A 16589-nucleotide genomic window follows, 5' to 3' on the forward strand; every position below is an offset into this window, starting at 1 on the left:
TTGCATGAGCAGTGGGGTTGGACTAGATGATCTCCAGAGGTCCCTTCCAACCTCGGCCCTTCTGTGATTCTGAATTTCTGATTTTTTTCCATACCTGAATACTTTTGATGCACGCCTAACAGATATTTGCTGTATCCCCTGAAGGTTTAAAGAACTTCAGAATTTCAAGTAAGAGTTGCTTTATGGAAAATTTCTGAATAAAATATAGCAGAACGAATGTCCATGGAAGTCAGCTATTCTTGAATTTGAAATAAAATTTGCAAAAAAGCTGTAAGACTTGGGCGGCAGTTAGACGAGAGAACCAAGCTGTTGTAGTAGTTGCCTGACACTGAAAAGCACAGTTCCACTCCCTTGCCCACTCCATTTTGTGATAATTTCTTCTCTGTGCCAGTTCTAGTCTGGTCTCTCTATGAGCCAGTATTACTCCTTATGTTGACAGAAAACTAATCCAGCAAAAAAAGCGGCTATTTCTTGGAAAGGGAATGGAGGTGAATCAGCTCACTGAGGAATCATTGAATGCCACAGACGGCAAAACACCGAGAGTAGGACTACACAGCCAGGGAAGAAGGGGATGGGATTGCCTGTTTAAGTGACAGAGCTAGTAGAGTGGAAATGGAAATTATCCAGAAGTTAACACCGAAGGAATTTTATCACAGTCCTGACAATAACATTTAAATACTACCTAATACTGTACGTCAAGCACTTCTAATTCTTTTTTTATGTTTAGGGGTATGATGATTATATTATATTCATATTTTTATTTCTTTTTTTAAGTAGAAAAGAAAGCTAGGCGAATTTACTTAAGGCAAAAGTCTGAAAGCAGTAAATATGCTGGACTTGTGGGCATGCAGATTAGACCAACATTGAAAAGCAAGCTTCTTTATGAGCACTGGAATTAAAGCCTGATTTCCTACAGGATTTCCTAAGGATTTATTTCCTACTTTCCCTAGACACATCATAACTATCTTCTCCCCAGTTCTCCTCCATGACCCTCAGATTCTTCTCTCGTTCCTACCTATGCGACCAGGTCAAAAGCAACATGTGGCATGGCTGTTTGACAGTGTTAGATGTATACCGATTATCTGACTAGCTGCAGCCTGTCCCAATAGGACAGGAGCTGTCTTAACTGTTTTTTCCTCAGTGGCGATACAGTCTGGGTTTTTCTGAAACTGTGTCCCCCTGTGTCAAGATCAGGTTGGAAATGGCCACTGGGTCTAAAAATTATTGCGGGAGGACAGAGAAAGAGCTGGGCAGCAAGAGAGGAAAAAGCACATCACATAAAGTGTCTTTCCTTTAAACACCCAGTTAGAAATCCTCTTAGGAGGCAATAAGCATATTCCTTCTTTTTTAGCATTGATTCTGCAATTGTATTCCAGCGGGAGGATGCCTTTGGTCCCTTACTAGTTATAGCTCTTCAGAGCTATAGCATGGATTTTAGGACCTCATTTAGCAATGCAAAAACTTTTTCAATTTCAGCTATGAGAGTGGTACACAGATATGCAGGCTTTTCTGTTGACTTGCTCTGTTGGTAGGATGTAGATATTCACAAATGTTAGCTTTAGCCTAGGGAGAGTAGTCTTTCTAGAACCCTTCACAGGACAATACAGAAAGACTGTTTGTTTAGAGTGAGATTCAAAATGGGAATCTTGAGCAACAAGAATCAGAGCAACTTTATTTGCTCTGAGAGAGTCAATTGAACTAGTCTTTCTCTCATTATTGATAAATGAGGTTAAGGTTAACTTTGTGAATGTATCTGTCTTTTTATACTCAAATCTATCTATCAGAAGTGGTCATGAGAAAGTTCTTGGTGAAGCAAAAGAAATTGAAGAAAATCAAATAAAGGAATTGCAAAGCAGATTTCTTCTTAGGAAAAAGTGTAGGCTGAGGTTTATTTTTTGTTAGTGCTTTCTCAGATGACACTAAAGGCAAAATACAAGATTGCTTGACCCCTACAAAGGAAATTTCCTGTGAAAAAAGTCAACTGTGAAAAAGGGTGAAAAAGCCAACAGATGAAAGATATTAGAAGAAATGAGACAAAGAAAAACTGCTCACGTAAAAACACATTGCAGGCCTAGGGATCTCCGAAGAGCTGATTATGTTCTCCTAGAATCCCCACACCTTCACAGATGATCTGTGAAGGGCTAGTACAACATCACTGAAGTCCTGTCATTTCTGAGGATAAGTCTGGGCCACTTTGTCTCCAGGCAGAGGTATTTTGCCTGGTAAGGTTTTAGAAATAAAATATTCATGCATTTTCTTTAAGTTCATTTATAGAAAGCAAATTAGGAGCAAGGTGGATGTTGTGTGGTACATGCTAATCCTAATAGCTTTCTATTAAGAACTTTTTCTGCAATTAAAATATAAAAATAATGGCACTTCTGGACTTTGTTGCAAGACATGGTGCTAATAAACACCTTTAAAACAAATGTTAATTATCTCATTATGAAACAGACAATATATATACATTCCTGCATAATATAATGAATTACCTGTTTCAGCTTTTGTTATTCTTTTGTTTTCATTAGCAGTACAAAATACCCACAGCCATTTCACCTGAACATAATGCATAACTTTTTAAGAAGCAACTTTACACCACTGTAGTCGCACTTTCCAGTGGTTAACTAGCAAACAGGGCAATCACATGTGTAGCTGCTCTGAGAACTCATGATTTACTGCCAGGACTTTGAGATAGTATAATTAGTTCTATCTGTGCTGAAGCAATGTGGTGGTGTAGTTTTTAGTGATAATGACTTTAAAAGCAACAAGTTTGCTAGCCCGTTCCTCTGCACCTTAAGTGCAAGCCTAAAAAAATGGGAAATGAAGACAATAAGACAATGATATCCCATCTTCTTGGTTTAGTTTTTCTTTCCTTTTCACATGGACCTGTGTGAAAGCATCCTAAGTATACACAGAAGAACGGATGAAACAGGTCCAGCCAAGACTATCACTAGGAATAGACAGCATGCACTAGTTAGTAATCGCATGTGTGCACATGTGAATGCACTTGATAAGGATGAGCTAAGGGAAGAATATTAATTTAAAAAGTATCAGAAGAAATGCAGTTACCAGATGCACATTTCTAGTTCTCTAGGCTTCAGCTGGCATCAAATTTTGCCTATTTACAACACAATGCCCCCCCGACCCCCAAATTACTCCCAATCAATCCCCCCCAATCTTTCTCCAGATGTTCAAAGTTCACTTGTATTTCTTCTGTCTTTTGATATATCCTCAAGCAGAGCATGAAGAATGAGCAGTTCAAATGCAGTATCTGCCTACAAAGCAGGCTGCTTGTAACTGCTTAGCCCCGTGATAGGTAGGATCTTCAAATGGAGCAAAGAGAGAGAAGTGAAGAGATAAAGGACAGAAGTGAAAAATTTCAAAGATTTCTTAAGATATCCCCAAATTGGATAGTTTTAGATATGTCGAATGTCTATCTGCACTCAGTCTTTTTAGATTCTCCTGTAACTAATAAAAATCCCCCCAAACCCAAATGATCAGCACATAGCAAAGGCAGCAACATGTGTCACGTGGAAATAACCAGCACCAGAAAGTATACTGTCTGGTTTAACAATCTGCTGTTTGCAGTGATTCCCATCTGCCACTGATGTTATTGGCATTGATCTAAGTATTGATAGAGCCAGAGTGCCAACGGGGACTTTGGGCTTTGACCGGGGGGGGGGGGGGGAGGAGTAGGCGGGGGGAAACTAGCGAAGAATGAAGTGAAGCTAAAGCCCAGCACTTCTCAGTTTATTATTCTTAATTTCACCTGCTAGGCAAGGGTGGATGTCTGTCCCTATAGGCTTTCCTGGTACAAGGGGCTGAATGGTACCGGTTATGCCTGAAATGGTTCTGCTGTTTCTCAGGCAGAGGTTTAAATGTAAGGATTTCCCTAGCTCTCTGGTGGGCTCTCCTTCACTCCTGCAGGGACTCCTCCTGGCTTCTGGGTTCTATAGTGCAGGGGCCATTCTGGAGGGGAAGGAGCACTTGGATTCATCATTCTTGCTGTTTCCTGGGAAGAAAATGTGCAAAGAAGGAGGAAGCAGCAGTTTTATCTACCTCAGGGACTTGCTGAGAAATAAGAGCAGGAAAGAGACTCCAAAGGAGCAGAGGACTGAATGGGAAGATCTTTCCTAAAATAACCTAGGGTCCTAGTCTTCCTTCCTGGCTCTTCTCCCATCAGCAATCCTATACACTCTTTCCCAGCTCTATCTAGAAGCCTGTTGTCCTTCAGCTTCCTGTCTTGATTATTCTGCTGCACACAGCCCTTCCCTTTCATTTTGCATGAAAGCAATTTCACATCCAGAGAAGTTCTGTACCTCATTAAAATGAATTATGCTAAGGAAAGTGCAATTTTCCATGCCCTAGCATTGCAACATTTCAGTAGTAGTTGATCTTTTGAGCACTAAGGATAAGGTAAACACTTTGCAAATGGTAGCTCGTTCTGTGTGTTGGTGGAGCTGCTTTGGGAGGTGCTTGCTACCGATGGGGAAAGTAACAGGTTCAAACCTTGCTGTGAGTCCTTACATGGTCAGTAGGGTGCCTGTATGCTCGCAATAGTGAGAAAGAAGAAGAAAAAGCTTCCAGTGGGTTCCAGTACCGTCTGGAAATAAACTTGCTAAAGGGAAGACAAGACAGCATGTGAGCAGTTAATATATCAAAAGAGGTGCTTTGAATGTGGAGCGTATATGTCAGTGGTGGTTTCCATATGGGAACAGCTGTAAATTAGTACAGGCCCTTTGACTGCGGAGTATTACGAGCGTTCTGTGTTTGGGCCAGCAAACGTGGTGTTTCTGAGCCAGATGAGTGCCAGATGGATAATCGTTCTCTATAAATCTTCTGAGAAACATGTGAAAAACCTGATGCAAATTTTTGAAAAGAACGTTACAGGGTCAGATGTACAACGTCATCTGGGCACCTATGAATCTTACTCCTTCCTGTTTCTCCTGTAAAATGTTTTTTTATGCCTAAAAAATCCTAATTTTGATACCTGATTCAAAATTCATAGCATCAGTCTAACAAATTTAAAAACCTGGTACTTCAGTAAGCATATCTGCTGATGAAAGTCAGAAACAACTGTCATTAAACATATCCTGTTTATTGAACTGTTTCTAGGAAATCCCTTCAAACTGAAAAGCATATGAGAAATACAATATATATAACGTAAACAGAATCTACAGGACATTTTTAATTAAGAACATAGGATTTAGGACTGTTAGTCACTGAGTTGAGTTTTCTGTTGTTGTAGAATACCTAACTGAATGAGACAGTTTGTCACCAAAACTCCTATTTGAAGCTTTTTTCCAGGACTTCACCTTTTAGATACGAAGGTTAACCTTGTACTGATTTCCACTTTAAATTTAGTCATGGTGAACTGATTTCCATTTCTACTTGTATAAACATTTTATCTAAAACACCTCTGTTCCCACTTTGGTATTTTGTACCTGAATTAGTTTCTAAAGCAAGCTTCCTTTTGCTTAATGCACTGAGTTCATTCGATAATCCCAGCCACTATTCTCTCCATTGTCTCCACCTGGCTTGTGTCTTCCTTGAATGTAATGATCAGAATGTACTGGATATTCCAGACAAAATTTCACTTGTGACTTTTCTGGTAGTATCAGTACTTTATTTCTTCTACTGGAGTTATCTCACTAATATATCCTGGAGCTAGGTTAGGGTTTTTTTTCCTGTCTTTCTTTCTTTTTTTCTTTTTTTCTGATTATGAGTTCCCATCTCAAAACACAAGTTCCTGTTAGCCTTTCTGGAATGTGATATAGAGCTGTAAGGCGCTACCAAGCTTGCCAATCTCTGCAACGGCCAACTCACTTTACTGTTGTGATTTACATTATATTCTCCACAGGGTTATACTGTGCCAAGGACAAGCCAGCCTCTTTGGCTGACACAAAGTGCTTCAGCTGTTGTGTCATCAGAAAATTTTATTTCGTACATTTTGTGGCAACGTCATTCATAAAAACATCAATTGAACTAGGACCAAGACTGGTCCTACAGCAACTTCTTATTATCTTCAGATGGGCCTCCTTTCCACGAACTTTACAGTTCTTACAATAATGTTATCCCCTACTCAACTATTTTACTTCCTACATGGTTTTAAATACACTGGTTTACAGAAGTCAAAGTAGATTAGAGCTATTGTACTTCTATGGAACAACCCCCCCCCCCCCCCCAAAAAAAAAAAAAAGAAAAACCCCAGCAATCTTTTGAAAGAAAAACAAGAGGTTAATCTGGTACAATCTATGTTTCAGAAGCTCGTGTTAACTTTTATCCAACTTTTCATATATATTTTTTTTCATTTATTACTTAATTTTAAGAGTTTTTAATTTTAAGAGTTTTTTCTCTTTCCTTCAAGGCTTTTCCATCCTTCAGCACAACTGAGATTAGGCTAATTAGTTATTAACTGCCTAAATCAATACCCTAATCTTTCTGAAACTGCAATTTGAAAGCAATACGATTCCTTTCACCAGTTACAGATGATAACTCCCCAACCTGACAGATTTTTAAAGAATGCTTGCTACCTGTATACCTGTAATGGTATATCCTGATTTTTTCATTACTTTGAGAAAAAGATAATTTCATTCTGAGACTTGATTATATTAAATTCCTTGAATTTTGTTATCTAGTTGGGATGCAGGCTTTTGCCTTTCCATACCGCCCTTCTCCATCGCTGCCCTGAGTTCATCGTCATCCTTACTGAAAATAGAAGCATGGTATTTGTTGTTTTTAGGGCTGGGTGTAGTTTATCTTTAATCTTGAACAAATCTTTAATGTAGAAGGTCACTGCTTTTTATTGGTCTCTGTTTATGAGACTGCAGAAACTTTTACTGTGTTTTAAAAAATATTCTGCAAGATGTAACGCAGCCTGACTTTTGAAAATTTTTACTTTATACTCTTGCTTCTTGACCTCCGCATTCCAGCTTTTTCGTTGCTACAGCAACAATTGGTAAATAATACCCGTTCGAGATTGTCTGTGGGGTCAATACAAAGCTATGAGATTACAGCAATATGCATACTAGGTTTCACTGAATCTATATTGTACTTTCTTAGTAAAGGAATTTAACTAGTTACATTTATTTTCTCCTTATAACAGGCGAAGTTTACTAGGCCAGTGATAGGGAAATTTGGGAAGCAAGTAAGTGCAGTGTTTTTGGCATTCCTGTCATAGGTGACAGGGAGACCCCTGTTTAGATTTTCTTACTGATGCCCACAGAACTGTTGCTTCAGTTTCTAACCTATGTGTATTCCCATGGGACACTCCTGAATGTGATGCAGTCTCTGTACAGATGGTGCATATCCCAGTTTCTCCCACTCCAATATTACATTGCTTTTGAAAAGGAAACTGTATTGAGTTTAGTGAAGCTTGCTACAGACTCATGAATTTGACTTTTTCAGAAAATATATCTTTTGATTTTCTGGGCCAGGTGGGTTTTCTCCACTTCTTATAGCAAATATTGAAAAGAAATGGATGAAAACAAAGCACAGGTTTGGCTAGGGTGCTTTTTGGTGACAGTTGGCAGGATACATAAGACTTGTCCCTGCTGTAAGTACAAGTGCAAGCATGATATTCCTAAAAAAAACCACTACTACGTTTTACTTTCCTACTTTATTATATGAAGCTATGGTAATAGAGTTTCATTTGGAAGTAGCAAAACACTTTTACCTGTTTAAAGCAAGCTTCCACCAAGTTTGGAGGGAACATATTTCTGTGAAAAGGAAAGAAAAGAACATGAGAAGTAGTAAGATTCTAGTAATACCTGAAGTAGTGGCCCAGCTATATAAAGGAATTGACTGGTTATTTTCCAAAGGTGTCCTTAGATGAATACGTATGTATTTATGCATAAAATGAGCAGAGCTTTGCATATGCCAGTGGCCTGGTTAGCTTCATCAAGTCAAGATACAGTAGAGTTGGACAGATCATGTCGACTGCAATCTCTGTATCCAATGTTGTATAGCAAGTCTCCTTACGAAGCAGAATATTAGATAAATTGCCAAACAAAGCTCTGTGGCGCTGTGCTGACTTTTAATTTTGCATTTATTAATGCTGTCTGAATATAGATTAACAAAAAAGTCATTATTATTTAGTGCACTTCCACTTCTCAAATGATTTTCACAGTCACATGGCCTAGCATGTGTTGACTTTTATTACTTGGTCTACTGTCTTGTTGCGATTAATATTAATAAATATTCCTAAAGTTTGAGTATTCTTTAATAAGTAACACACAGTCATATAAATTTACGTGTGTGTGTGTGTGTGTGTGCGCGTGTGTGCGTGCGTGTATGTGTACTTTTTACACAGGGAGGTTTTGTTTGTCTGTTTATTTTCCATAATGGTGACATTTCTGACGGAATTAGAGGCAGCCTAGCTGAATACATATTGAGGAAATCGGAGGGTAAACCTCTTCGTGGGTCTTTCTGAAGTCCCCCTTCCTGGCAGCGTGACTCTCGGAGGCCTTTCTCCATGTTTCTGGCTTCTCCAAAAGGGTTAGTAGAACACAAATTTTTGATCTTTACCTGTGGAAAAGCTTCTGAGCTGAAAACCTCAGCCTCTCTATTCCCTGGAATACATCTTGTGACATGTTAGCTGTGTAAAAGAAGCACTGCAGAGCCTCTTTGAGCAAGGAGAAAATCAACTCTTACATCTGTGCTCCTTCGTTTCAAGCATTTTACTTGCTTATCGCTGGAATTTCTTTCCCATACCTACAGATTAACAAAGCTAAGGAGACGGACCCAGTTTGGGAGCAACAATTCAAAATTAAGATGAATAACCAATCAGAGTTTCAAGTGAAGTGAGAAGCCTGTCAAAAGTTGGAAGTAAAGGAAAGGAGAGGAATTTGGTAATAAGGATTGTGCTGTGGAAGGAGAGGAAAAGACCCATGCAGACAGCAGAACAGAAATCGTTTTTGTGTGTGTAATATTGCTTCAATTTTTAAAAGCAGTTTCTTCCCTTGCAACTTAGCCTGATTTGAAAATAAATCCATGTCTCGTTCTTTAATTTGCAGTGTTGTTGGTGCTAGAGATGTTGGAGTCACCCAGTTGCAAGAAATTTGGCTAGTTTATCCAGTCACTGTCTAAGATTCTCTACTATCCTGGTGTGAATCTCAATATTACTATTGTTGCTATTGGTACAGAACATGTGCAATATCATAGCCATACCTGATTAAATCAAGAAAGGCATCTGCTGCTGTCACTTGCACAATTTTGCCTTCTCTGTGCATGTTTTCTTTTGTACCTTTCCCCGGATGGATGATGACCACAATGATTATACCAATCAGTACAGCAATGATCGTAGTACTCATGTAGTAGACTACTGCTCGGACTCCCATCTTCCCTGATGCTTTACTATCCAGGGCAGCAATTCCTAGTAAATTTAAGCACAAGGACATATACCTCATATAGTTGTGAATAAAGACTACAAATTCAGCATCATGAAAATCGTTTTGCGGGAAGAGCTTTGACGACCAGGACATTTAAAGCTATCCAGTATATGCTGGCCCTCTGTTGCAGCCCATAGTGCCACTATCTTCCCATCCCACCCCTGTTGCTTGTTATTACATAGCTATTATAAGACTTACAGCTTTCTGTGCTATGTTAACACATGCTACAGGCAAAGATTACTGGTCTGGTGGCTTTTCCTATATTCCCCTGAGCCAATACATGGAGTTTTTAATTAGCGTAGTTACCACAGTCTGAAAAATGTGCCTTAGAAATCTGCACCTCATTTGTAATGGTAAGAAAGAAAAAGGCACTCTCAAGCGGTGTTGATAATGTTTGCTACAATTAAGGTGTATGAAGAGTTCTCGTCAATTCTTAATAGAATGACCTGAGTTTACCTCTGTCCCAAACCGTGGGAGTTAAAATGGATTAAATGCTGTTAGCTGGTTTCAGAAAATGCTCACTAGTGTATGAATAAGCACTTAGAGTCTTTTAGAGTCTTTTATAAGCTTTGCAAAACTTGTGACATTAATCCTAATTCTTGGCTGGTCTTAATGTGTCTGAATACTTGGGTGCTCAGTGTGGCATCTGTTAAAGTATTTGTTCATCAGATTGCACCAACAGGGCTGGACTGTGGTATTTAAGTGGATGTGCAGTTCTGCCGGGGGGAACGCCGACTCTCTGAACAGGAGTGTCTCCTGAGGACTGTCAGAAATGGCAGTGTTCCCTCTCCTTCCAAACAGGTGCAGTTAGTGTGCCTCTCCTTAAAATTTCAAGTGGTCAGGTAACTTCCCCGCACTACATTCGGGGGTCCACCCCAGCTGTCTCCAACACTGCTAATGTTTCTTGTTGGACCCTTGCCTTGGAAGTGCAGACCGGTGAAAGAGGTCAGGAAATGGAGCCCTTTACTCTCTCCTCCTACGCACCCCTACATGGCACCCTCTAATCCAAACGTGTGCTGACTGTTTATCCCGGTTCCATCTCCAAAGGTAAAGAATATAACGAAAGCTGCCCACCTTTTGCTCTGGGTGCCCGTCTCGCAGGAAAAGGCATGTAAAATAGTGCAAAAGGACTGCCTGAATAAAATTAATATGGAAACATAAAACTAGAATCGTGACCAGGCAAAACTAAATGTTTTCTCAAAATGCCTGTCATTACAGATGTATCATACTTCTATCTTATAAAGAAGGAAATACGTACTGCTGGAGTTATAGTGAATTTGCTCCAGATAATCAGATTTTACTGCGATCAAGGCTGTATTCCAGGCTCTGATTAAATCTCCAAAGTATAAAACTAATCACATGCTTCATACTTACCCTTTTCGTTTCAACTAGGGCATGCCTGTCCTTTCAGCAGAAGCCACTAGTGCCAGTGAGATCTGTACCCACAAAATTAAGATCAGTAGACTTGCTCCCTGAACTCCTTGATTTATATGCGCCATTGTGGTAGAAGAACAAAGCATTACAGCACAATATGAAACTGAAAATGGAAACCCAACATTTGAAGCGTTTGATCCTTAACTTCTCTGCTCAACTCTTCTATCTGTAAAACTAGATGATAATACTTGGTTGTGGTAAGTGTACACTTCTACACTTTGAAATTCTGTGAGGAGGATGGTAAATGCTAGCGAGTAACAAATAGCGTTCTTATTTTTATAAACAGAAAGTAAATGCTGAAGCCACTCTGTCACTGGATGGAGAGTTGCTTATTTGTTTAGATTCCTTAACATAATGCAACTGTTACTATAACTAACCAATGCTTAAAAATAAAGTTAATAATTGTTGGAGTTTTTGTAGATCTGATAATGAGTTCTACAACGTTTATATCAGACAGCCTTTGTTAAGAATTTTATTTTTGAAGTATCAGTATGTAACTTAAAAAGCAGTTCATTTTAAAAAGTGAAAAAAATGCATGCATACTGCTCCAGTCAAATTTGTCTTTATATATTTTTAATTTAAATTGTTTTATGTTGTTACTTGCCATTTTGAAAGTAGCAGAAATGGGCTATGTGTTTTTTGTTCTGGCTAAGTTCTATTTTAAACTTGGTTGCATCCTGAACATGAAGAGCTAAACTGAACCTATGTAGTTTGGTGAGGAGATTGGGAAATGCACGGCTGTTAAATCAATCAGTACTTTGTATCCTGCCCTTGCCGGGGAACGGGCTCGGGGCCAGATACTGAGCACTGTCAGTCTGAGGGCTCACAGGCTTAGGTGCTTACTGTTGTAACCAATTCTGTTCTTTCTTTGTACTCTACACTTGATACTGGGCTGAGTCTCCTACGCTCCAAAAATCACTAGGAGTCAGCGCAGGGCATCTCTTACACCAAAGCTTGCTGTGTTGCAGGATTAGAGCTTGTGATCCTGTTTCATCCTTGGACTCGTTCTGGGACAGAGTGATGAACGGTGTACAAACGGCATGTCAGGGAGCAAGAGTCATGCTCTTTTCTTTATAAGCTGCCTTCCGGCCTGGTTTCCTGTTTCGCGCTCCGGCTGTGACTCCGGCCGCATCTTATTTTAGTTGCTCGGGCTCATTTCTGTTCTTGCTTGTCATATCACGACTTTTCAGCTTGAAAGCGGGGGACAACAGTTCCTCTCTTCACGAGCGCTAGCTGCCTGTGGCATGTATCGTAGCAAGCGTTCAAAGCAGAGGGATGGCAGGCGTAGGTATGAACAAGAGCTATATGAGGAGGAAGCCAGTTCGCAGCTCGGGGAGCCCTTGCCTGGGAGCTGCTGGGCAGCCTTCCCTCCCACCGAAGTGAACGGGAACTCTGGGCCCTCTCGAGAGGGACACTCGGTACCTCCCCGGGTCGAAACTGCAAAGGCTTCCAGCATGCCAACAACCAGAATTATCTAAAAACATATTTTAAATCTGTTTTTTAAAACATGAGAAAACGAAGGGTTTTGTTTCCTCCGCGTTTTAAGAGGTTGGCAAGATTTCTTAGAGCTGAATGGGTCTCTGGAAGGGTCCTTAATGGAGAAGCAATAAAGTTAGCTCTGAAGCTTTCATGGGTCACAGACCATTGTATCCTCGTTCTGTCCTTTCGCAGCCAGCCAGCCAAACTCCCCTTGTTCGGCAGGAGATGTATGTGTCCCTTTCATCCTGCTCGCTCCTCCGCACGGCTGCTGGCTCCGGCGTCTCGGCCGCCTCGCTCCCCTCCGCTCCGTCCTCTCCTCCTCTCCCTCCCCTCCGCCGAGGGGCCTGGGAAACTCCGCCGTGCCACCGGCCCCAGCGCGCAGGGATGCCCGGGGTCGTCAAGGCAACGCCGAGCAGCGAGCTCGTCATCTGCCCTAGCGTGTGTGTGCACACAGCATGAATGGGAATGATTTTAGGTATTGATGGGGAGGGAAGGAAGGGAAGAAAGAAAGGGGCAGGCCTGAGTCTCTAAGCCCGCAAACAAACCCAAGCCCTCACTCCTGTCCTCTCCTTTCACCTACTCCTTCCCTCTCTTCGGAAAGAAGTGAGGAATCGGTCACCCTGCCAGTGAAATAAAGACATAACAAGGAGTTCTCCAGAGCGTCAGGACAAAAAGCAAAGCACTGCAGTGGTCTTTAACAAAGATGTTAGAGACGAAATGAGAGTATTTTTGAGAGGTAGGAAAGGCAGCAAGCAAGCAAGTAGGGTAACTGCAAGAGAAAGAAAAATGAGAAAGGATGTAGGGAAAAGAAGACAAAATTGTTGATAGGGAAATCTATCAAAACCTTTAAATTGTTAATCATTGTTTTATTCTTTAGCTTCATCATTGCTCTGCAAATTAGGATGAACTAATCAAGCAGTAATGTTCTTGAATAGCTACCATATTATTACTCTTTTTGTGTCAGTAATATTTTTATTTTAGTGTACTTATGATTCTAGATTCTACTGAATTCTAGAATTATAAATTTAGAAGTACTCCAATTTCTGTACTTCTGCTTATTCATTTCCTCAACATTACAAGCAGGCTGTACATAATCTAGTTTATAATTTTGGATTATGCTAAGGCATGGAGCTAAACACAGAGTGATGACATTGTACTCTTCAGTAAGTGAAAAGATAAAATAACTTGAGCATATTCTCTTCAGATCGTATTTAAACTAATAGCTCTGGGGCTGCTTGTTCAAAAAAAAAAAAAAAAGAAAAGAAAAGAAAATCCAAGGAGTTAACTTACAAGCCAAAAAGCAGAGTCTCTGCTAAAAAATCCTACAACTTAAGAACAGTTTTCGACTTTAATTAGTGCAACTGGATCAACTGATTTCTTACAGAAGAGATTTCTTACAGTGTCCCAAAGTCGTAACATGTAAGCTACTTAAACATGAGATTTCAGTTTAAGCACATTCCTCCCTTGCTATAGCAGTACCTGAGAGTTCCTGCCCAGTTTATTTTATTTTTTTTAGCTTTTTTAGAAAGAAGGAATATACATAGTTCCATAATCAGAAGGAATATACATGTTCATCACAACGTTAACTGGTCAGCAGCCCTTATGATTAAGCCCTATTTCTGCATCTAAATCCCTAACCAGCAAAGCATTCTTGGAATTACATTTAGTACTTAATGTTTACAATGTGGTTTGCTGAATCAGGGCCTACAACTACCAGTTTTTAAATGGGATGCTTTTCTTTAGACTCATCAGCCTTAAATAGTTCCAACAGTAAGTGGTATGCACTTGCCAGTGGGCAAGTAGCAAGATTCCTCTTTTTTTGCTTTTTCTGAAACAGAAAAAGTCACTACAAGCAGAGTAACATTTGCCCCATTTAGCATTGATCCTAATGACTTCAGTGATTTTCCATTCGCCAAAGAAAGCAAGACTGTCATGGAGGGGAGGGGAGTGCACACGTGTGTATGCTTATATGCGTAGGAATAGTTTTAATCGTAAAAATTATAATGCTCAACTACTACCGTTTAAGTCTAAAATCCTAGTTTCTGGAAGCTTGTGCTGGCCTTTAACAACGTTTTGAAAAAATAAGAAATGTATCTGTCTGCTTTCCTCTACTAAAATTATTATATTTTTTATAAGAGAATATAACATTTTGCCCAAAATGTTTTAAGCTGCTGCTTACTTTAAAAATATTTTTGATGCATAATGATGAATTTATAAATTTATAAGATGATGAACTAATACTGAATGAGTGTATAGGACAAACTATGCATTCTGGTCCTCATAAATGAATAAATAAATAAAATAAAGGGAGAAACAGTAAATGGAAACTTTCTAAGAGTATTATAAATTTATCTTAAATCAGCATTTTAGAACTGAATTGGTAATACTTCCTTGCTAATACAGATTTTCGTATAAATTTCCTTTAGATATTTCAGACTCAATCTTTTAAAAGAAAACATTACGGACATAACATCTTTTTATTGCTAATTATTTTCCTGTTTATCTTTTACAGTCTCTTCATTAGGAGGTTGCAGTTGCTCGTTAAAGACTCCTATGGTGGAACAGCAATAATGGCAACTGTTGATTCTGGAGTGTTGCCCTAATTTTGTTTCTTTTAGGTTGTCTTTCACTCTCCTAATGAAGCGGTTTTAAATGGGCTACTCCCGACCCCCTACATCCACTGAGCTCTGTGTGATGAGTAAACTCACAGTTTGAGACCATGAGAACAATCCTTTTTGTGTATGTTGATGAGGATATGTGGAAATGAATAACACTGTGCAAGGTCAGAATAAAATGTCCTGACAGAAAATTTCTAAGGAAAAGCTATTAGTTAGGTAAAAATAGTGGAAATAATACTGCCTGAGTTTAATCAACGTTATGAAGCTCTCTGAACTCTTATCCAGACAGCTGCTGCGCATGTCCTGAGCATTCTCAATGAAGAAAAATTAAATAAAAGTTAAAAAGCGGAGACCTCTGAGTCCTTTACAAGATCAGGCCCCAAATTAATCCAAACTTTAGATTATTATTTTAATAGCAATGGTAGTAACAATAACAATAGAACAGTAAAACTGCAAAATAAAAAGATCTTTTCCAGTTTCATTAAAAACATCGGACAAATACCTCACAGAAAAATGAGTAATTATATTTGATCCAAAGTTACGTGACCATGATTAAGCCAAGGTGACTAATGAAACTTATGGCTGGGATATAGTAGTGCGATTTAATGAGCCACCTTAATGGCTAAGGGTCGCTGCCCTTAGTAGCTGACTGGCCCCGCAACTTTGTACTCCTGTCCCATCCCTTGCCACTAGAAAACTACTAACTTACTGGTTTTTGTAAGGTTGGTTTTTCTGTCCGTTTGTCATTCTGAATCATCTCAGAAGGGAGTCATATGAATACCAGAGTTTGTACAAGGGAAGTGGAAGGGGAGCAGAAATGGAACTAGCCTTTTTGGCAGCAGTTTGCCACTACTTCAGCTTGGCTGTCAGGTCAAACTACATCCTCTGCTATTTGGTGGCAGTGCTGCTAAAGGAAGTTAAGTATTCCTCACTTTCCCCTGATTATTTTTAAGCGAGCTCTGTTCTCCGCTCCACTTCACCACGGAGCTGAATAAAAAACGTATGCTAGTGCAGCAGCGAGGAGAGAACAAAGATGTGTGAAAGGGCAGCTGGGGTCAGGAGAGCTCTGCAGGGGCATGACTACTAAACCAAGACTACCTGACTTAAAAATATAGCCTCATGAAGATGTACAGATGTTCCTGTTACATTAAAAAAAATCTTACTGCATGATTGAATCAGAGAAATCACAGACCTTAAGAGAAAGACGGGACTTGACAACACGTGGAAGAGTCCAGATAAGCACTTGAATAAAGTGGTGTGTACTTCTTTGTGGATACTCCACCACCTCAGCAAGGAGAAAGGTTGCAGTAGTTCCTTGCATATGACGGAGAAACCCCTTTTCTAGAGGATGCTCATCTAACCTTGCTGTACATATTTATCTCTGGTGTTCACAGAACAGTTGGTTTGAAATAGTTCTGTGAAACCAGTGTAAAATAATATCAGAACATTACTGACTGGTGTGACCATCTAACATTCAAACAATTGAATGGGCCAAACAATCTGTGGTGGCTTTACAATGATTTTTCACCTTCCAGTTTACCAGGAATGCTGAAAGACCATGTTCTTGTCATTCAGCACAGAAAGGTAACATCACTGATACTACTCTTTCAGTGGAATAACTTCACTTTATGAAACTCTGCTGGGCTTCAGTGCACCAAGATTAGCTGTCACC

At 39.6% G+C, this 16589-nt stretch overlaps 1 protein-coding gene across 1 annotated transcript in view; it reads right to left on the reverse strand.

Annotated features, from left to right (window-relative positions):
- The window catches only part of LOC138064611 (excitatory amino acid transporter 1), a 65494-nt gene that overhangs the window by 11195 nt on the left and 37710 nt on the right, over window positions 1–16589 (reverse strand). The window contains exons 4-5 of the mRNA XM_068928017.1: window positions 9166–9370; window positions 7673–7715 (exon numbers count right to left, since the gene is read on the reverse strand). Coding sequence (XP_068784118.1) covers window positions 7673–7715; window positions 9166–9370 — 248 coding nt within the window. The remainder of the gene's footprint in view (window positions 1–7672; window positions 7716–9165; window positions 9371–16589) is intronic.

The sequence above is a fragment of the Struthio camelus genome, chromosome Z, assembly GCF_040807025.1.
Source record: "Struthio camelus isolate bStrCam1 chromosome Z, bStrCam1.hap1, whole genome shotgun sequence".
Classification (NCBI taxonomy): domain Eukaryota; kingdom Metazoa; phylum Chordata; class Aves; order Struthioniformes; family Struthionidae; genus Struthio; species Struthio camelus.